At 42.6% G+C, this 21,065-nt stretch overlaps 1 protein-coding gene across 1 annotated transcript; it reads right to left on the bottom strand.

Moving 5' to 3' along the window:
• Positions 1 to 10,638: 10,638 nt before the first annotated feature.
• Positions 10,639 to 20,050, bottom strand: LOC120656943 (lipid phosphate phosphatase epsilon 2, chloroplastic-like). Its single transcript, XM_039935185.1, has 4 exons — positions 19,660 to 20,050; positions 11,801 to 12,023; positions 11,172 to 11,245; positions 10,639 to 11,036 (listed from the first exon to the last, which is right to left on the bottom strand). Exons 1-4 carry the CDS (start codon positions 19,960 to 19,962, stop codon positions 10,812 to 10,814), a joined length of 825 nt encoding a protein of 274 aa, XP_039791119.1. The 5' UTR covers positions 19,963 to 20,050; the 3' UTR covers positions 10,639 to 10,811.
• Positions 20,051 to 21,065: the final 1,015 nt, after the last annotated feature.

Here is a 21,065-nt window from a genome sequence, read left to right as displayed (position 1 = left end):
GCTTTGAAATTTCGAAGAAATTTTGATCGGCTCTCATTCACCCCCCCTCTGGTCGCCGGCTTCGGTCCTTCAGAACGTGAAGTAGAGGGGCGCCTGCGGGGTATTAAATGGGCAAAAGTGGGCGGAAGAGGGAGAGGAACGTGGAGCAGAGGGGCGCTTGCGGGGTATTAAATGGGCAAAAGTGGGCGGAAGAGGGATTCGAACCCTGCACTCTTTGTTTCCACCTCAGGTGGTTACCACTACACCACTTTGTGCTTTGTGTTATATGCTTAAACTTAATCTATTTGAACCATTTTGAACCGGTGATTCAACCGGTCAGACCAATGAATCGAGCACACTAGCGGTTCGATTGCCGGCCCGGTCATAATAACTATGGTTGACGGTCTAATTCGACCCGTTTTGACCGTCAACTCTGGCATGAAAACCATACTTTAAAGTGGGAATTATGGTAGCATAGGCTTATTTATTAACAAATTCCACAAGTGTTGGTTTGAGAATGTATGCAGGTGAAATTGAGGTTAAAATGGAGCTAGATGGCAGGTCATGATCCGAGGCACAAAAGTTCGACGAATCAGAGCGCAACACGTATCATCACATGGATCAAAGGGCCCAGCAGAGCAAGACAACTGACGTTCTAAAAGCTCAGGCATGTGGCAAGACCAAAGGGACCTACCAGGAAGCTTCCTGGCCAAAGGCGGTGGCCAGTGGTGGGGCCCATAGTGGCCGGCCGACTGGCGGGCCCAGCTACCGACCTCCAGACATGGCCAATAGGTTCTAGGAAGCTTCCTTAGGTCAGTTTGAGGTGCCTCACCTGTTGATTCTGCCGTGAGAAGCCCCTTTGCTCCTCCTATAAATATGAGAGGGTGGGTGGCTAGAATAGGACAAACACATCTCACACTCCTCCTCTCATCCTTCACTTGGAGCTTTGAGTTCTTCCTAGGAGCTTAGGCAGCCTAGGAGGTCAAGGAGAAATAGGGAGAGAGTGAAGAGAAGTCAGGGGAAGTGTCGGGCTTGTCGGCACTCTTCTCTGCTTGTATCTCGACAGATGCTTATAAATTTGTAAGTTCACAGTCTGTAAGAGTTCGTGACTATCTCAGTTTCATAATATCCTACAAGTTCGTTTAGAAGTTCATGCTGTTTACTGGATTGAGTGTCTACTAGTATATACTAGTTATCTCTAGTCTAAGACTCCTGATAGAGACGGATGTTCTTGGCCGAGACTAGAGCTAGTAAACGATAGTGTAGGCGTGGTGCCTAGGCTAGACTTTACCATTTGATTGTTGTGCCTCCCATGATTTTTAGAGGTGGCCTGCAGGTGGTGACATCCCTGTTTAGTGCCATCGTAATCCTCCACATTCGGTTGCATGATGAAAACCTTATGACGGAACTTCTGGTCTAACCAGACGAAGCCGTCGCCCAACATTTACAGCTGATTCTTAGTCTGATCTTACCTTGATTCTGAGTAGTCCTCTCTACCCCTTTGATCCTGCCGGTGCTGTGTCCTTGGTTGAGCCAGAACCTTAGATACCGTGCTCACATTCCCCTAGAATCGATAACCCTTAGAATACTCTAAGGTGAAAGTTACAACGGTATCCGTATGCTTGCGGATTCTTTCGTGAGATTCTGTTACCCGTCGGCATTTTTCTGGCATCGTTGCTGGTTAATCTAGTAACGACGCTAGAAACTAAGAAACAATAATGGATAAGAAAAAATAAAATAAATAAACTTAGAAGAAAAGATAAAGAAAAAAAATAATGTTGTCGTTTGCTTTCTCAAGCAGTTAGCTGCTAGAATAATAAAAAAAAGCTAGCCTAACACTGTTGGTCAGCTCGCCCTGATAGGCTACTTAGCTGTCGTTAGCCAAAGTAGCTATTGCGCTACTCCCACCAAGTACTATTGGGCTGATCGTCTCTTGTGGCCCATTTTTCAGCTTCAGGCGATGGATTGGCCGATTTTAGCATATGCGATATATATATATATATATCCTCTCCAGTCATGCAAGGCTTGATACAAATTCGATTGCCTTTTTTGTGAGGGTCGGATTAATGATCATGTAGTTGATGCATAACTATGTATTGTCAACTAGATGGAGGGACCTCTCCTGATAAGAATAGATGGAGAGACCCCTCCCATCCCCGCCACCGCCAAAAAAAAACAACAACTGTCATTTGCCATCCACCTCGCCTCCGTCGCATGTCGCCCGCCTGGTCTCTGCCTTCGCCCCCACCCATCCGCTGTAACAACATAAAAAGAAATTGTGGTTAGGGTTAAAGAGATGGAATGAGGAGAAGAAAAAGAAATGGAGTCAACATTTAGTCAACATAAAAACATAGTGCAAAAATGTACACTATGCAATGGAATTGAGTTTGGGAGGTGTGAATGAAACTATGATTGGGTTTGAAAGCTTCCAAATTGTGGATCAACCACTGTTCAGCCTAAGGATTTAGAAGATTGTGCTAAGTATGAAAAATAGTGAAAATAGCCAACTTTAGACCTAAATAAAATGATTTTGCGTACCAAAATGGAAAGATGATTGTTCAAGCTTTACAAGTGTATCATCTGTTTGTGTGGAAACAGTCAGCAAGGGATTCAAAATCAAATTCAAAAAGTTTCGGTTCAAAAAGGAAGTCTGAAATTCCGAACAACTGCGTGAGCTTGTCATATTCATAGCTATTTTAGCTATGTTAGAGGCAGAATTAGGAGATGTGCATGAAAGGAAAAATGTAGCTGAATGTCACATCTAAAACTTTTAATTGGGAAATTTTTGACTTTGCAAATAGAATTATGAGATAATTGGCTTCAAATCAGCAGGTTTGGGGCCGTTTGACTGAACAAACCTAAAACCGCCTAAACCTGGCTTATTCAAGGCTGTTCTTGGATGAGTTAGAGGCCAAATTAGTAGTTGTGTCTGAAATAAATATTATAGGGAAATGTTGGGATTACAACTTTGGTTTTGGAAGATTTGGATGTCTACACAATGAATCTGGAGAAAAATAGGGATAAAAGCTTGGGTTCGGAAGAAAAAAGTGGAAGAGCAGTTGAACAGTGCTGAGCTCGAGCAAAGCTGAGCAGAGTTGAATCTGTGCTGATCGTTGGCTTTACGTGCACGTGTCAGATCAAGCCATGGACAAACAGCATAGATTGAAGCATGAGGTAGATCGCTGGAAGTGGTAACTTTTTGAATAAATACCGCCAGGAGGGAGGTCATCTTCTTCCTCCAGCCATTCTATTTCCCCATGCCCGAGCTCCACACCTCACCCAAATTCTCCACCTTCAAACCATCTCCCGCCGATTCCTTCTAGTCACGCCACTACCCGCAAACTACGACCTCATTGGAGCAAGCTCTAGCACAAACCATCCTTTGTAGCCGTTGGTCGTCGTATTCTTCTTGTTCTGTTGTGCCACCATGACGTGAAGGTGAGGCCGTCAGTGAAGTAGGGGGAGTTCTAGGGTTTGGCTTGAGTTCAGGGTGTCTGGGAGGAGGTGTGCGGGGCGAGAAGGGTGTGACTGGTATCTATTGGCCAGTTCTGGGCCCCGACTACCAGAACTGTAACGGCCCAAGGTTTTTAAATAGCCAATTTAAGGGTAATTAGAACCAAATTATGCATCATGTGCTTGAATTGCTTGAAAAAGGATCTTTTTGTAAATATAAAGGTTATATGTGTAATTATGATTTTATGCAAGGTCCTTTCTATAGTTAATTTGAATAGGGTGTGCAATTATCGCTTTTGTGGAGGGTGTTTTTGTAAAATTTAGTGCATTTATTACATGGCAGCAAATTTTGCTTTTAAGTCTAAAGTTAAAGTGAAATTATCTTGAATTTGACAAAATTCCTGGAATTCAAAATCCTTTCCATGTTTTCAAAATTAGCTCTTTATCCTTTGATCAAATAAATTTTTGCACAACATCAAAGTTGTAGATCTTGAAAAATGGAACAACTTTCATGTTGGACACTTTTTTTCATTTGAGCCCTATATTAAAAGTTATCACTGGTTTACATTCAGGTCCCTGGAATTTTCTGAAATTGCAAACTAATCCTCTTTCTCCTTCCTCCTGCTTGTTTCTCTGTTTCACCCCCGCCGACCGACAGCGCGGCGCCGCCCGCCGTGGAGGGCCGCCCCCGCGCCACCTCCTGCTCCTCGTGGCTTCCACGCGTCGCGCCTGAGTTCCCCGCCGCTCTACCCCTCGCGCTGGAGCTCCCTTCCCTCGCCACGCCTCCGCCGAAGCTTCGCGCGGCTGCCACCTCGCCGGCCGCCCACGGGAGCACGTCGCCGTCCCCAATTTCGCCTTCTCCTCGGCCGAGCTCATCCCCGAGCCCTTTTCCTTGCTATTCCTTCCACTCTCGGCCAAACGAATCGCTCAGCAGAACCTTGCTTCAGCATCCCGCCGCCCCTTCCCTCCATTTGCGCCGCCGCTCGTCGGCCCCCGTGGAGCGCCCACCTCGAACCTCCATTTCCCCAGTTAGACCCTTGAATCGAACCCCCTTGGTCCCCTGAGTCTCCTCGGCCCCACCCCTTCCACTCTCCCTCACCGGACCACCGCCCCCGGCCACAACTCGCCGCCGGCGTGCCCTGGCCGCCGCGGACAGCCCGCTACGGGCTACCCCTACCCCAACTTCGGGCACCTTCTGGTGCGCCAGGAGCCGCTCTAGCTCCCCAGCCCTTTCTCCCCGCCAATCCGTCGCCGAAGCGCCGCCACCGCTGAGCCACCCCTCCGCCGCTGCCACTGTCACGCCGACGAGCCACCACCGGCCATCCCTGCTCCAACCAAAGCCACCTACGGGTTCCTCTTGACGCCGTGGTGCTTCTCCACCACTTTCCCCCAAACTCCGGTGAGCCCCCTTGCCGGATTTAGGCCGGCCGAGCCGCCCCTGTCCTTCCCCTGCGGCCAAGGACCTCGGGTTCAAATTCAAGACAACCCGGGGGGTTTTATGCATAGCCCAAGACTCATATGAATAGTGCCAGCAGGGACTCCTTTGTAATTTTTGCAGTGAACTTTGAAATTCCATAGAAAATCATAGGAAATTCAGAAAAATGTAAACTCAGATGTTTTGGAGTCCTTGTACAAATATTTGTGCAGTAGAATCAAAATATTATGATTGTTTGTTGAAAGTTTTTGCTGTATAAATGGTTTTGTGTCACTAGGTAATTAAAGACTAATTGTTTTGTCTTTTTCTTTACTGATGATTAAAAGCTTGTCTTGCTCTGAAATTTTTATGGTAGTTTACACATGTGACACTAGTTTTGCTATAAAAATTTCGTGGTCAGTTCTCATGAGGTGCTATTTCTTTGATTTAATCCTTGTTTGGTAGACTTTAATTATGTTAAATAGTTTCTGTTCATAATAAATCATGAAAATATTTCTGCATGTTCTTCTTGAGTATCTTAGCTTGTCCAGGAAGTTTGAGCCTCAGTTCATGGCTAGAACAGGAGCTAAAAATGAATCTTGATAATCTGTTATTCTGTTTTGTTTATTTTCTCATAATTAATTATCTGTAGATAAAATCATGAACATTTCACAGTAGCTAGTCCTTTTCTGTGTAAACCTCCTGTTAAATTTTGAGCTTCTACGTTGCTTTAGTTTGACCTGTATAATTCAAGATTGTTCTAGGTGTTGTCTGAATAAATGATTTGTTGTGATTAAATGGCTACATTTCTTGGCATGATTTTTGCAGGGTAGCTTAGTATGTTCATGTTCTGTTTAGTGTAATTTTGGTAGAATTTATTACTATTTGTACTCTGAGTTGTTGATTTATTTGCAAACCATGACTTAATTGTATAGGAAATCACCCCCACTTGTTTATGAAGTTAGTCAACTTCATTTGTGCTGTTGATCATGATGCCTTGTGTAGTTAAATTTATTATTTAACTACTCTATAAACGATTGCCCATGTATGTTTATAATGTTGTTCTTGCATTACATATAGACACGACTGCCTTATCGGACGGAACGTACGAGCTGATCCCGGAATCTGTCGGAGGTGATCTCGAAGCTCAAGCGAACACTGCTGAACTAACTGAAGCCCCGAACCAAAGTTCGGAAGAGCCTAGAGCTGAAATAGTTAGCAACTACCGAGAAGGCAAGCCCCGGACATAACCTATATTTCAAATTATTATCATTTACTGTTATTATTTATTTGTGCATTTACAGTTCTTAGGATTTGAATTGAAACCCTAGATGCATGATCCTAGGAACCTATGTACTGAACACTAGACTCGAGATCGACTACTTGCTAAGCTTATAGGACCGGTAAAAGTCGAGTGATTGCCTGTCACTCGCGAGCTTTATAGGAATTGTTTGTTTACTTCTGTTATCAATATAAGGACGACGGACGGGGTTGTGATCGATATCATGACTTTATGTGAGACCCCGTCTGTGTTGATGAACTTGCTAAGGTCGCGGGGTGTGGTAGCGGTGGTTAAGTTTTTGAAAGTACTAGCCACATGCCGTAAATATGGTACGCGGCAAGCCTAGTAGCCGATTGGACCGGGGAGTGGATATACCTTTCACTCTCTCTTTAGAGATAGGTTTTTAAATGTTATTGTTGATCAACACTACGACTTCAAGGGACAAGGGTGGACCGGGCACGGGTGGACCTTGGAGCCCTGTAGTCGGGGAGAGTGACCCTATCCACAAGCCGGAAAGAAAGGTCAACGGTTGCTTAGAAGTGACTCGACGGTGCTTCAAGCGTGTGTGCTAGGTTATCCTTGCAAGGTTGAATTTCGATTCAGAATCGTCCGCCTCTCACGATGAAATGAGACTGCTTGATCCCTTTGCCACACAGAGTAATAAGAGCAACAATATTATTTATTAATCTTGATGTTTGCTTAGTTTTTCTACCATGTTTGGATAGTAGTTGCTTACATAGAATGGTTAATCTACTAGAATCTTGAAAGCTAAAACTTGAAAGTAAGGATCTACTCTTTATTGCTTTTCAGCAAAAAGGAAAACCAGAGCCTCACAAACCTTGCATAGTCTAGTTATAGTGGGCTACTTATACCCGTTGACGGTTAAGTCTTGCTGAGTATTAGAATACTCAGCCTTGCTGTTGAAACCCTTTTTCAGGTATGAGTCTTGAGGACCAGGTCGCTAGTTTGACCTATCCCTGCTCTTTGCCTCCTGGCTGGTCCGTAGAGTGGGATTCGTCTTCGGCCGGCAATGACCATGGCGAGTGATACCTTGCTTGGGCTAGCTTGGTATACTTTTGCGACGTGTTGTAGCCGTCGTTGTCTCTTTCCGCTGCTTTCAAACTCTGAAGTTAAAGTTATGGTTTGTATAACTGCTTTTTAAAGTTTGTACTTGTAATAATGTTTTAGAACTAGTTTGTAATAACATTTATACCTGTGATGCAAAACTTGTGGTTGTAATATCTCTGGACTCGCCTTCGTGCGGGGTATGCTTGTTCGATCCTAGAATCGGTGGTTGTATCGGGACGTTACCCGACAGACCAAAAATTGTTCCGTTTGAAGTGCGTTTAAGCTAATGTTGCCTTTATGGTGATGGCCTGCGCACTTGAGCCGGGATAATTTAGGCGGTTCTGCCACAAGAACGGCCGGACACCACCGTGGAGCAAGGTGCTCCAGTTGTTCCTGAGTGCAGCTGTGAGTCGTGGCGCGATCCTTTGAGTGTTTGGTGCTGGACGGGACCGTGGGCCCTCGGTGCGGCCTATCACCGTTTACCGTGGTCGAGCTGCTATTAGCGAGCATGTTCTCGCCGGTGAGAGGCAGGGCAATGGGAGTTTGAAGGCTTAGGTGGTGCAGGGACGAGAGGAGAGGTCTGTGGACCCAGAATGGCTATCGGCGGCCCACCGGCTGGTTGCCGCTCATGCGCCCTCGGTTCGGACCAAGGTAGAGGGGGGGAGGCTATATGAGAGAAGAAAAGAGGGAGGAGGGGGTTTTAGTGAAAGAAGTTGTGAGAGGAAAGAGAAGGTGATTCAAACATAAATTCGTTGCCAATGCATAATGGTAGGCTTTTGCTTGCTTTCTTCCGCAAATGCCTTCGAGTTTGCTCCTTCCTAGTTTGGATACCCTATGTTTGATTGCGAGTTCTGGTGGGGTGAGTACCTTGATGGACAAAATGTTTCTTTTCAATTTCCATCGGCCTAGCTTCTCTATAGTTCTAATATAGCATTCTTCCTTCTTATCAATGGAATACCTTCACCTTAGAAGGGTGTTCTTTCTACTAGTTCAACCAGATCTACCTTTTTTAGCTAAGCTGATTCCAACAATCGGACGGACAATAAGTGCTTAAGCAATTAAACCTAGGACCTTGTTGCCTAAAATACAACTACTATTTCTAATATGCCCTGCCTTACCAAGAGTGAGGAGGTTGACTGAACCTATGAGCGAGCTATTAGTACTTTAGATTTATTTAAATCCAATTTTTTTAATTTTTATAAATTTTAGAATTATCCAAAATTCTTTATACTAATTTTATTAGGATGTGTGATTTTTCTTTATGCATTAAAAATATAAAAGTTTTACTTATTTATTTTCCTTATTCTTAGGGTATTTAATTAAATACTTAAATCCTTATTTCATATTGTAATAAAAATTGCATAATTGTTAACCCATTATTAGAAATAATTTGAATAATAATAAATAATAAATTAAGGTTTTTCTTAATTGAATAGTTCAAATAATCTTAATTAAATGTTTAAAATTTTATTAAGGCTTAAACAATTATGATAAAATGTGGTTATGGTTTTTAGAAGGGTAGCTATGTGTTGGATTACAACTTTATAGAGAAGGGAAGTTGTAATTCAATTCTAATATTTTGCATGTACTGTCTCTGCGTATCATAACGACCAATGGCGCCCGAAGCGACAGACATAAACATCGAGTACATCAAGCTGTCGCCTGAAGGTTCTGCCGGAGAAGAGGAGGTGATCATGGTCGAACACGATCCAGATCCGTCCATCGAGGTCCCACCTCCCGAAGTCGATCAAGGCAAGCACCAGAGCATGTACACCGACTATTTTTGTTTTTGAGAAATAACATCTACACCTACTGATTTATTAATTTCTAACACTATTTCATGTTTTTGCATGTGTATGATTAGGTCTAGGAGTTGATTGATTTCCTATTTGATGCATGCCTAACTTCCTTTGCTTAAGGACATTTTTCCATCTTATCAACTAGCTTAGATTAAACCAAGTTGTCTAACATATTCTACCTTATAAAAGCAAAAGATAGTCATCATACCAGTGCAAGGTTCACCCTGTTGAATCAAGGAAATGCTTGACAAGTAAGGTGGTCGTTGAGTGTAGAGTGGAAGACGAGTTCTAACTCTATCCTCACTTCCAAAGAAAGAAATAAAGAACTAAGGTATGTTTAACCTTGATCAAGCTGTGAACATACTGATCACATGCTGACAAATGGAACTAGTAACCCAAGTAACTTGGTTGATCTAGATTCTTGAGCCAAGTTATACCCCACTCGAAGTGGGAAGTTGGTGGGGTTTCATGAAACCCGTGTTGAGATCAGGTCATTTGGCGTGGCGTCCTGCATGGGGGTGCAAACCCGCATCTGGGTAAGCTTGGTTCAGGGTCTAGTATCTTCCTCGTAAAATGTTGCCATGTACGGTTTATCGGTAACACGTATGTGATGTGTGATTAGGGATCCCCTGCAGGGTGTACAATCAATTCAAATCGCTACACTCCTCAATTATGAATATCGCTTGATCTCGCTTAAACATCCTATAGTAATTGTTGGGGATTGCCTCCTTTGGTGTGCCTAGTCGAAGGTTATATTGACAGAGACCATGAAAATAACCTCCGATCGGTGATTTGACCTCTGTGGAGACGGTTTCTTTCCTTATTTCCTGTTGTAGGGTGGAGCACATGGAAGATCGAAGGTCGTTGGCGAGTTCCATGAAGGGCACAAAGGACTTCTGGAACCTCCAAATCCGAACAAGGGCGCTCTGCAGCATGTGGGGATCTCCTGTACAATGATCGGAGGAGGTTATTGGGCGATCATTGAAGGGCACAACAATTGATCTGCGACTTGCAAAGGTGCTAGGAGCTCCTCAAGACTGTCCGAAGATGAAAACACGTGAGAAATGTGGACCTGAAGCCGGAGATCGGGGTCTCATAAGAAGCGTGATCTTTTGGGGTAGTTAATTTGTACACTCCAACCCTAGGAAATGACCATTATCCTGGAATATCCTTCGAATTTTGTGTGCAAGTAGGGGTATTTCCGGGATCATGTAACCGAGGTCAGAGGTATAGATACCCCCTCCCATTTTCACCTTACGAGGTTGATTTTTTGGAGAATACAATGCATTTTTACATCCCATTCCCTAGCTTTGAGCTTGTGGAGCACATTCTATTCTGTATGGGCACCACAACTTGGAACCCAACAATAATTATTATGCCACCTTTATAAAAGTTATGGCTTGATGATTGTGACCACTAAAGTTTACATTTCTGTTTAATTAGTAAATCTGTTTGAATAGGGTATGTAAGTCCAAATATTTAGGAAACCAGGCCTTTCTACAAAGCCTTGCATATTCTTGATCCTAGTATTTATACATAATTATTTTGCTAGGGTATGTCATTTAATAATGAATTAACCTTTATCACACAAAATTATAGTAAAATAATGATAAAAATTTATAATATATTTTTCATATAGATGCTAATCACAATCATGCAGAACCTTACATTAAGATTCCACTTTTTTTTTGAGGAATTAAGATTCCACTTGGATGCGTAGAAATAAATAAAAAAGATAAATTATATTACAAGGTAAATTGAAGTACATTCTGTTCAGAAAAACCTATCCGTTGTCAACTGCAACTGTGAAGTACAATCACTCAGTCTTGAGCCAATGGTCCATCATGTGAACGCTTATGCCGACAATGGTTGCTGCTGATACGAGGATGGCCGCAATCTTTGCCGACGGCGAGGAAGCAACTGCCCCCTGCACGAGCGAGCGCCAGAGCACAAACCACAGGGCACTGAAGGCAGATCCTACAGCAGCGCCCACCATGACCTGGTTTAGCGTGTGAAGGCGCCGCGACACTCGTAGCCATGACTGCAGGCAGATAGGACCAGAGTTAGAGATTGCAGCTGACGCCTTAAATTACAGCATGATGATGATACGAGAATGTCAACATCCAGGGATATGATTGGACATGTGAGAGTTTAGTCTGCAGGACATGATTCTTACTAGATATAAGGCCAATGATAGAGTTGCTGGTCCAAGGATCATCGTCAGATAGTTTGTCCCAAGGTAGTGGTACACTGCATTTCAAAACAAAACAGATGAATTGCACATTTCAAAAGTTATTTTTCTTAATCTGAAGCAAAAATCTTGAGCAAAAATAAGCTTATCATATTTTTTTAGTTTTACTCATCGTGTTTATATATATATATATATATATATATATATATATATATATATATATATATATATATATATATATATAAGCATGCAGAGGCACATAGCGAAACAACAAAAAATTACTAAAAGAAGATATGCTGTTATCCACACACCACACTTAATAGCTCTTTGTTTTTGTGTGTCTGTTGGCAGGAGAGCGCCGTATCATCATGGTTAGCATAAGTTAGAACGCTGGAGTGTTTCGGAAGTTTTTTTTTTTTGACGCGAGGAAACCCCATTTCCATTTCACAACGGAAATTCCAGTTCATACAAGACATCCTACATCGAAAGAGAAGCGTAGAGAAAAGGAGAACGAAGAGACGAAATAGAGCAGCCCAACGAGAATGACTTTCATCCTCGAGCTGTCTCTAGTACAAGTTCAGACAGTGCAAAAGAGAAATTTCTGAAGTTCTTACATGAAAGAACAAAGAACGTCGCAGCGTAGCAGATGGATTGTGCATGGGAGGATGGCATCCCAGGATCAGACCGTAAATCTGTCGGTCTTTCATGGTTTAGCACCCTTTTAAGAATCAGTGAAAGCAGGTAGCTGGCAGCCGCACCCAGCAAAACCCACATAATTTCTACATCACGCTTCCAAAGACCTGCAAAAACATAAGCAGCCGCCACCAGCCATTTGCTCTGGCAGGCAGCTTTTTATATTAGTACAGAGCCAAAAATTCCAATTAAACTTATTATAAAGATCATTATCTTATATCCAAAAGTGCCATGTCATAAAAATTCATTAATTTTTAGTGGATAAAAAATTTCATTAAATGTAGATGCACCATTGAGTTATTTTTAAAAGGGAGAAGTAAAAATTACACCCTAGGATTGTAGAAGTCCGATTTTCAACCTTCAACTACAAAATCAGATAACATAGGCCATCCAATTATTGAAACCGGGCAAATTTGACCTTTAGGGTGGTTTCCAAGGTGGTTTTATTTTTTTTTTAAAATAAAAAATCTAATTAGCTTTAAAAAATCAAAACTAATTCATTTTGAATTAGGAAAAATATGAAACTAGTACCATTTTTAAAATAATAGACATAATTACAAGCAACTAAATATTATGAAAATAAAAAAGTTGGATCTGAATAACGGAAAAGTATCATACCAATAGATAGGTTACATTTTTAGAAAATTTTTTATACCAATTTTGTACTTTTTTATTTAAAATGAATTACTTATAATTTTTCTAGTTTAAATCTGAATATTTTAATTATCAAAAAATAGAAAACCACCTTCAAAAGCACCTAAAGGGCGAAATTTGCCTGGTTTCAATATTTGGATGGTCTTTTGTTATCCGGTTTTATAGTTAAAGGTTGAAAATCAGACTTTTGTGATAGTTCAAGGGTGTAAAGCGGACTTTTCCTTTTAAAAAATTTCAGAAAGATTACAATCTTGGAAAAAAAAAAGACTTCATGCATTGTCCTCCATTAATCATGTGCTCCAGTTTTAAAGCCATTTTGATTTGTGGCAGTATATTATTTATTTATTGTTGTCTTGTAACGATGCGTGTAATAAGGGTAATTAAGAGAAAAATAGCGGCGAAGATAAATATGTGCACGATGAAATGTGTGTTTGTAGGGTTTTAAGGAATAGTTAAGGCTGTGGCTCGGTGTGGATACGCCAAAATTTGAATGCTGTGAAACAAATTTTCTGCTTCAACCAACTTATTTTGAGATAGAGAATCGCACAATTTTTGTGCTTGAAAAATCAATTAACATGTAATGTGATTGATGGGCTTTGCTACGGTACTCCAAAATAACTATGGACCATAGATCTTTATCTTGACAGTTAGAATGAATTATTACCTCCTAGAAGGTAGTAGTATTTATATATTTTAATTCTAATATAGAGATAATATAGGAACTAACTTTCTATTAGATCTAACTAAAAAAATCTAACGTGACAGATAGAGTGTATAATTTCACTGTTTTAGCTAATGCAAATGTGACACACGTTCATGTGCATGATGGCCGTTTGTACTTTATAGTCACTACTTGGGTGCGTCAGACACAATTGCTACTTCTCCACCAAATTGACGACCATTTATTATTTTATTCTTTCCGTAACGTGAACGTAACATAGGTTGACACTTTAATTTAAAGAAAAACGACCTGTTTTCTTCTAAAACCTCCTCCAGCGGTGGTCGAAATCGCCAGCTTGTGTTAGACTTTCTCTGACGTGGAAGAGAGAAAGCACAAAAAAGCTACACGCTAGCGAGCCTGCAATCGCTAATTGGGTACATCTTTCGAAAAGCTTCCTATCTTTGGTGCCCCGTTCTGCATTTAATACTCCACGTTTTCTTTTTCTTTTCTTTTTTTATTGCTTGCATCCTCCACGTGAGCCAGCAATATCGCCGGCAGGCAAAACCTTTGGAGGACACAAGAAGGTAGCTGATATCAAGAATTTGCCATCTTTCAATCTCAGAAAGCCTGGTGTCAAGGTGGAAGTGCTGGAATGGGTGGGAAATTTAGAACCCTACAGTGAATTGCAAGAAACCTGGGTCCAAATCAGGGGTGTACCCCCAGTGTGGTGTGCCTGGAAAGTTTTTGCTCAAATGGCCTCTGGGTTTGGCTTAATGATTGAGGTAGACTGGGCAAGTCTGTTCAAGTCCTTTTTTGAGATGGTGAGAGTCAAGATAGCCTGCAGGAACCCATGCAAGATCCCTAAAGAAAGGCTCTATGAACTGAAAAAACAGCTCTACCTAGTGTCATTTCTAGTGGAAGGTTTTGAGCAGGAAAGCCGGAGGAGTGCCCCCCCCAAATGATGATGACAAACCTGATGACGATGATGGAGAGGAGGATGACTTGGATTCTATACATGATGGTGACCTAAATATGGATGTTGATAAAACCATACCGCCTAGGTCCTCGGCTTCTGGGAGAGGAATACCATCTGAAAAGCAGCTTACCCCTAAAAAGGGAAGCAAGACAGTGCTGATGGGAGATGAAGAGGAGATTGATCAACTTCATCAGCTGCAAGAAAGTATGAATCCCGAAGCTACTGTAGAACTTTCTTCTCAGCAAGCTGCGTGGTTGGGTTTTATGGATCAGATAAAAGATGGGGATAACAATACTGACTGTTCTATTCTCTTGAGATAAATGGAGCTGGCTAACTCTGATGAAGAGGATGCCCTGGATGAAGAGGATATTTTGGTTGAAACTGATGTGATGACACATCAACCCCTTGACAAGCCCTGTGCAAGGCAACTCCTTGAGGAGTTCTCAGAATGTGTGTCTATGGAAGCTGCCAAGGAAAAACCAGCTGAGGCAAATCAGAAAAGGAAAACTGTTTGGGGTCCCATTCAGAAGGATGCTAGACCAAGAAGGTATGTGGATAATGGCAAAACAATCCTGCAGAGAGCTGAGGAACTGGCTAGATACAAGAATTTGGAGATGGCATTTAAATGCAAACCAGGTCATTCTTTTGCCTTTTCTGATAATGATCATTTACATGATATTGCTAATCAAATTGACCTGAACATGGGATGCAATAATAAAGTAGCTATAGAAAATATTGAGATTATGAAAGGTAGAGACTTGGAGAAAATTACTAGCTTTAAAGATAGTAATCCTGAGTTGTCTCTCCCTAGTAATCTAGAATGTGACGTTGACGTTAATGCTCCTTCTCAGATGGTTGTGAAAGAGGATGATAACATTAACCTGAGTGACTTCCCTCCTCTCAATGGAGTTGAAGTAAAATGGAGTGCCACTCTGCCTCTTAAAGGGGATGGAGAATGCTCCAGTCAATGGTGTCAGATTGTTTCCAAGAGCTTGAACTCAGATAATAAATAATTGTTTCCCCATGATAGGTGCTTTCTGGAACATTAGAGGCCTTAATAAGGCTGGTAGGCTTCAATGTGTGTCTGATTTTATTACTGACAACAGGCTAGATTTTGTTGGTTTTCAAGAAACTAAAAAAGAGAATTTTGAGGAAGCCTTTTTAAAAGCTATTAACCCTCATTTCTCTTGGCACTGGCTCCCTGCTCTTGGTACAGCCGGTGGTGTCCTTGTTGGGGTCAGAGATAGTAGGCTGGAAGTTATTGGCTGGCAAGCCAACAAGTTTAATGTTTCCATGATTGTTAGAAATACTTCTGACAATTTTGTCTGGAAGCTAGTAGTGGTTTATGGTTCTGCTTATGAGGAAGGGAAACAGGAGTTCATTGATGAACTGGGTACTATGTTTGATAACTGGGATGGCCCTATGATGGTTGGGGGGGATTTTAACATTGTCAGATTTCAGTCTGAGAAAAATAACGGGATGATTAATCATCGGTGGTCGGATGCTTTCAATGACTGGATTAATAAATGGAGTCTGATAGAGTTAAAAAACCCCTCAAGAAGTTATACCTGGGTAAATAATCAGGACTGCCCTATTATGGTTGCTTTAGATAGAGTTCTGGTTAACACCTTGTTTGACCAGAAATTCCCCCTTGCCAATGTTAAGGCTAACTCAAGGGCAAATAGTGATCATGTGCCCCTAGTGGTGAACTTTGGGGTACATGACAAACCAAAACGTAGCCCCTTCCGTTTTGAGAAGTGGTGGCTACAGTTGGAAGGTTTCCATGATATGGTGGCTAATATCTGGAACACCCCTTATCAACAGTTTGACCCAATGGAGGTATGGCAGTTTAAGGTCAGACTCCTCAGGAAAAAGTTAAAAGGTTGGGGTTGGAATGTTAGTGCAGAAGTTAGGAAGAAGAAGCAGGCCTTACTCAGTAGATATGACCTCCTAGATAGGAAGTATGAAGAGGGATCTTTAAGTGAGGAGGAGAGAAGTGAAATGAAACAAGTGCTTTATGAGCTCGATTCCCTTTGGAGAATGGAGGAAATTAAAGCAAAACAAAGATCTAGAGATAGGGATATCAAAGAAGGTGATCGAAACACGTCCTACTTTCAGGCAGTGGCTAATCAGAGAAAGAGGAAGAAAAATATCAATGCCCTTGAGGGCCCTGCTGGAATGGTGGATAGTACTAAGGATATGCTTGATTTAGCAGTAGATTATTATAAAAATCTTTTCTGTCGTGAAGCTAGTTTGGGTCTCTCTTTAGGGGACAACTTCTGGAAGGAGGAGGATAAAGTCTCTCCTGCAGATAACTGCTTTTTGGAGGCACCCTTCTCTGAAGATGAAATTAAGCTAGCTGTTTTTGACTCTTATGCGGAAGGGGCTCCTGGTCCTGATGGCCTCCCCTTTTTATTCTACCAGCACTTTTTGGATATTATCAAGTTAGATTTAATAGCCCTGTTTTCCGCTTTTGAAACTGGGATGTTAAATCTCTCTAGGCTTAATTATGCCTCAATTGTTCTTATCCCTAAAGAAATGGATGCCAAAACTTTGAAGAAATTCAGACCTATCAGCCTCCTTAATTGCAGTTTCAAATTTTTTTCCAAGGCTATGAACAATAGGTTAATCAAGTTGTGTGATAAGCTGATTTCTTCAAATCAATCTGCCTTTATTAAGGGCAGGTATATCCTTGAGAGTGTAGTATCAGCCCATGAAATTATACATGAGGTTCATAGAAAATGAGATTGTGGCATTATTTTCAAACTTGACTATGAGAAGGCCTACGATAGGGTGAGCTGGGAATTTTTGGATGAGATGTTGACATCTCGAGGTTTTGGAGAAAAATGGGTAGGTTGGATTAGGAATGTGGTGAGGGGTGGCTCTCTTTGTATTAGAATAAATGATGAGGACAGTGTTTATTTTAAAACTAGAAAAGGCTTGAGGCAAGGGGACCCCCTCTCCCCCCTCCTTTTCAACCTAGTGGCTGATGTCTTCACCAAGATGCTTATGAAAGCTGGTGAGCAGGGCTTGATCTCAGGACTTATGCCTGAGGTGTGCCCTGGAGGAGTAATTAGCTTGCAATATGCTGATGACACCTTGCTTTTCTTGGAAAAAAATTTGGATAAGGCAAGGAATTTTAAATGGCTCCTGGCCTGTTTTGAACAGCTTTTTGGGATGAGAATAAATTATGAGAAGAGTGATATGATTGGTGTAGGGTTGGATGAGGACGAACTTAATGCCTTTGCCAATCTCTTTTGCTGCAAGGTTGGCACTTTCCCTATTACTTATCTGGGTGTGCCCCTTCACTTTAACAAGCTCAGAAGAGAAGACATACAACCTGTAGTTGACAAAGTGATCAAGAGAGTAGCTGGGTGGAGGGGGAAACTCCTCTCTTATGGGGGGCATTTAACCCTTCTGAAATCATGTTTAGCTAGCATTCCCACCTATCTACTCTCTATAATCAAATTCCCCAAGTGGGCTATTGATGCAATTAACTCCCAAATGACTCACTTTTTATGGAATAACCATGAGGGAGAGGGCAAGTACCATCTTGCCAACTGGCAGCTTGTTTCCCAGAGGAAAGAGGTGGGAGGCATGGGCATCCCTGACCTCCACAACTTCAACTTGTGCCTGCTAGCCTCTTGGATTTCTAGGTATCACTTAAGTGATAATGCCCTTTGGAAAAAAATTGTAGAGTTCAAATATAGAGTTAATGACCCTAACCTCTTCTGCTGCCCTGACATCAACTCCTCTCCTTTCTGCAAAGGTGTTCTATGGGCGGTTAAAGCAGCCCAGATGGGTTATTCTTGGAAGATTGGTAATGGTCAACATGTCCGCTTCTGGGAGGATAGATGGTTTGGCTCTTCTAGCCTTGCTATCCAATACTGGCATCTTTATGTCTCAGTTAATGAGAAAGAGAGCACAATTGCTGAGTGTTGGGATGGGATAAACCTTAAATTCACTTTTAGGAGAACCGTGTCGGCTTATGTGATGAGGATGTGGGAGGAAATCCTAGGTATTACGAGTGCTATCACCCTTTCTGAGGAACCAGATTCGGCTGTTTGGACTTTTAATTACAATGGGATCTACTCAGTCCAATCCCTTTATGCTGTTATCAGCTTTAGAGGGGTCCAACCAATCCACACCCCTGTGGTTTGGAAGCTGAATATCCCTCCCAGAATCCAAGTTTTTCTCTGGTTACTGAGCAATAATAAACTCCTTACTAGGGATAACCTTAGTAAGAGAAGATATGTTGAAAACAAGTCTTGTCTTTTCTGTGCAGAACCGGAGTCTGTAAATCATCTCTTCTTTGGTTGCTGTGTTGTTGCAAATATTTGGAATGTTTGTTCGGATATCTTAGAGACTCCTTTGTCGGACTTTGATTCCATTGCTAAATTGTGGCTATGCCGCAAAAAACACTACATTACTAATATGTGCACCTCTGCTATTCTTTGGAGCCTTTGGAAAATAAGAAATGCTCTTTGTTTTCAGGGACTTGTGTTGATGGATGTGAAGAGGATTCTAAGCAAGGCGGCTGGAATGTTAAGAAGATGGAGGGTGCTGTGCAAGGACTCGGAAGGTGCACGCTTGGGGGAGATCGCGAAAGCTATGGACAGAAAGACGAGAGAACCTGCGCGTCTTACTTGGCCTCAGACGGATGCTTCACCAACGTTTGAGGGGGTGCAGGGGGTGCTGCCAGCAAACTCGTTGATGCGGGGCGCTTGTAGTTTTAATGAGGTAGCCCATGATCTGTGATGTCTGTTCCCTTTTGTTGGCTATATAGTGGGCGCGCTTCGAATACGTAGATGCTTACACTTGCGAACGTTTTATTCGTTTGAGTAAAATGGGGGGAAACCTTTTCTCTAAAAAAACCTTTGGAGGAGGCCTAACGTGACATGGGGTGGTGGCTGGCAGGCGTCGCGCAGCGCTACTGGATGCCGGTGGCCAACTGTTGATTCTGCACAGGTAGCGGCAGTGCTGCGCCGTGCGCCCGTGGACGCCGGTTGGCGGCGGCAGCGGGCGGCGCAACGCTCATGGACATCGGTGGCCAACAGATGATGTGGTCCTGCAGTGCGTTCGCAGTCGCAGGTGACGGCATGCAGGGGCGCTCGCACCAGGGGGTGGCGGCGACTTCCAGGTAGAATGCTGGGCAATGCCACGCGAGACACTGCTCAATCCATCTTCGATATCGCAAGAAATAAAGCCTAACGATGACCGATAATCTCGGAGCGGGAGATGCTTCTTCCGTTTGGGAAAGAACCGGATCGGAAGAACTGGGTAGGCAGGACCCTTCCGCGCCTCCGATAATGGATAACAGGCAATCCAAGAAACAGTATGCTCTAAAAAAATCAACGGCGGTGATTTGTTTGAGGTATTACCTAGGAGGTGATAGGAATACCGTAGCAAAGCCCGTGATATTGTGTAAGACTAATTCTAGTGTAAATAAAAATAGAGGAGAGTATAGGTTCCTGCCAAGAAGCACTAACCATCCAGTTCAGCGCCGCCTCCACGTGCGCCCACCCGTTCGCTTCCAGCGACGGGCCTCGCAGTTCGTCGTCTCTTCCCACGTCCATCATCATCGCGCCTCCCTCCGCAGTAACCCCGGTCTCCGGTGACGCCCCACCGCCACTCTCGACCCAGGCCGTCGTCTCGGCCATGCGCACGCCGAGCTGCACCCTTGGCCGCGTTCGGGGCAACAAGAGATGTTCTTTACATGGCAGGTGGGGTCTGCTCGACGGGGCGGTCAGGAGGAGGCGAGGCCTTGGAGATCGAAGCAGCAAGGAGGACATGGTTACGTTCTTGGAGTTGCAAGACACGCACGGGCCGGGAAGCGAGAGGGAGCTACATTAATGGAGGAAGAGAGCGCATCTTGGGAGCTTCGGGAGAGAGGGGGGAGACCAATGACGAGATTTGCATGTTTCATATTTCGCAGCTTGGCCCACGTGGTTTTTTTTTTTATTTGAGGCCGGGTCAACACCATGTGGTTGACGGAAATGGTCGTGGATGGATTGGGGAGAGGCAGGGACGGTCGAGAAGATAAATGGAACTATGGAAGAGTAATAAAGTGTGCGTCAGTATTTTCGGATTACTCTCTCAATCCTGAAATTAAAATGCAAGATAATTTGTTTTGCCCTAAGTTAATATAGTCTAAGTTTGAATAAATTTGTATAGAAGAATATTAGTAACTAACACATCAAATAAATAAATTATGAAAATACATTTCATAATGGATCTAATTATTCTTATTTAACATTTAAATATTATTAGTCTTTTCTATAATTTTGATTAAACTTAGAACGGTTAGATTTAGGACACACCAAAATGGCTTATACCCTGTTTGGACGTAGATATTGGAGCATAAAATATCAGTTGTTTGTTGGATAATCTTGGAATTGGAATTGAAAACTTGCTCCAATAGACCAATACCTAGCGGCATTCGGCGTGCTAGCGCAGCCCTTCCCGGAATGCTGAGCTCTCCCTCAGCGCATTGGCTGAAATTGCCCTCCTCGTCCCCCGCATTCTGAGTTTGATTTGGTATCAAACCCAATTCAATGTCAAGTCCTCCAACATCAACATCCAAAATTCCAAATGGAGCTTTACATATTTCATGATGGAGGGGAGTAGATCGGAATTCCGTATCAGCGTGTTTGGTTGAGGCGTTGACTGTTGAGCACATCGATTGAGGACACAATCAGGCCCATTATTTTTGTAGCCATGACGAAGCTAAAAATGGAGGGTCGACCATTAATATAAATACTGAAACGCCAATAAGTTGATATTGTGTAAAGAAAATATTTGTCACGTTAAAAATACATAGAGGAAACAAACTTCATCTCAAATGGTTTTTAGTGTGCAGCTATAAAGTAATATTCGTATAACTCGCAAATTGCAA

Source organism: Panicum virgatum, chromosome 1N (assembly GCF_016808335.1).
Source record: "Panicum virgatum strain AP13 chromosome 1N, P.virgatum_v5, whole genome shotgun sequence".
NCBI classification, from domain to species: domain Eukaryota; kingdom Viridiplantae; phylum Streptophyta; class Magnoliopsida; order Poales; family Poaceae; genus Panicum; species Panicum virgatum.
This window is presented reverse-complemented; position numbering and strand designations above follow the sequence as displayed.

Bases quoted from the DNA above. Each gene is read 5' to 3' on its own strand.
- LOC120656943 (XM_039935185.1), bottom strand. From the start codon at position 19,962: ATGTCCTCCTTGCTGCTTCGATCTCCAAGGCCTCGCCTCCTCCTGACC. The intron at 11,246-11,800 runs GTAAGAACTTCA...TTTGAAATGCAG, and splicing joins GACGTTCTTTGTTCTTTCAT to TGTACCACTACCTTGGGACA. The intron at 11,037-11,171 runs GTAAGAATCATG...ATCTGCCTGCAG, and splicing joins TATCATTGGCCTTATATCTA to TCATGGCTACGAGTGTCGCG.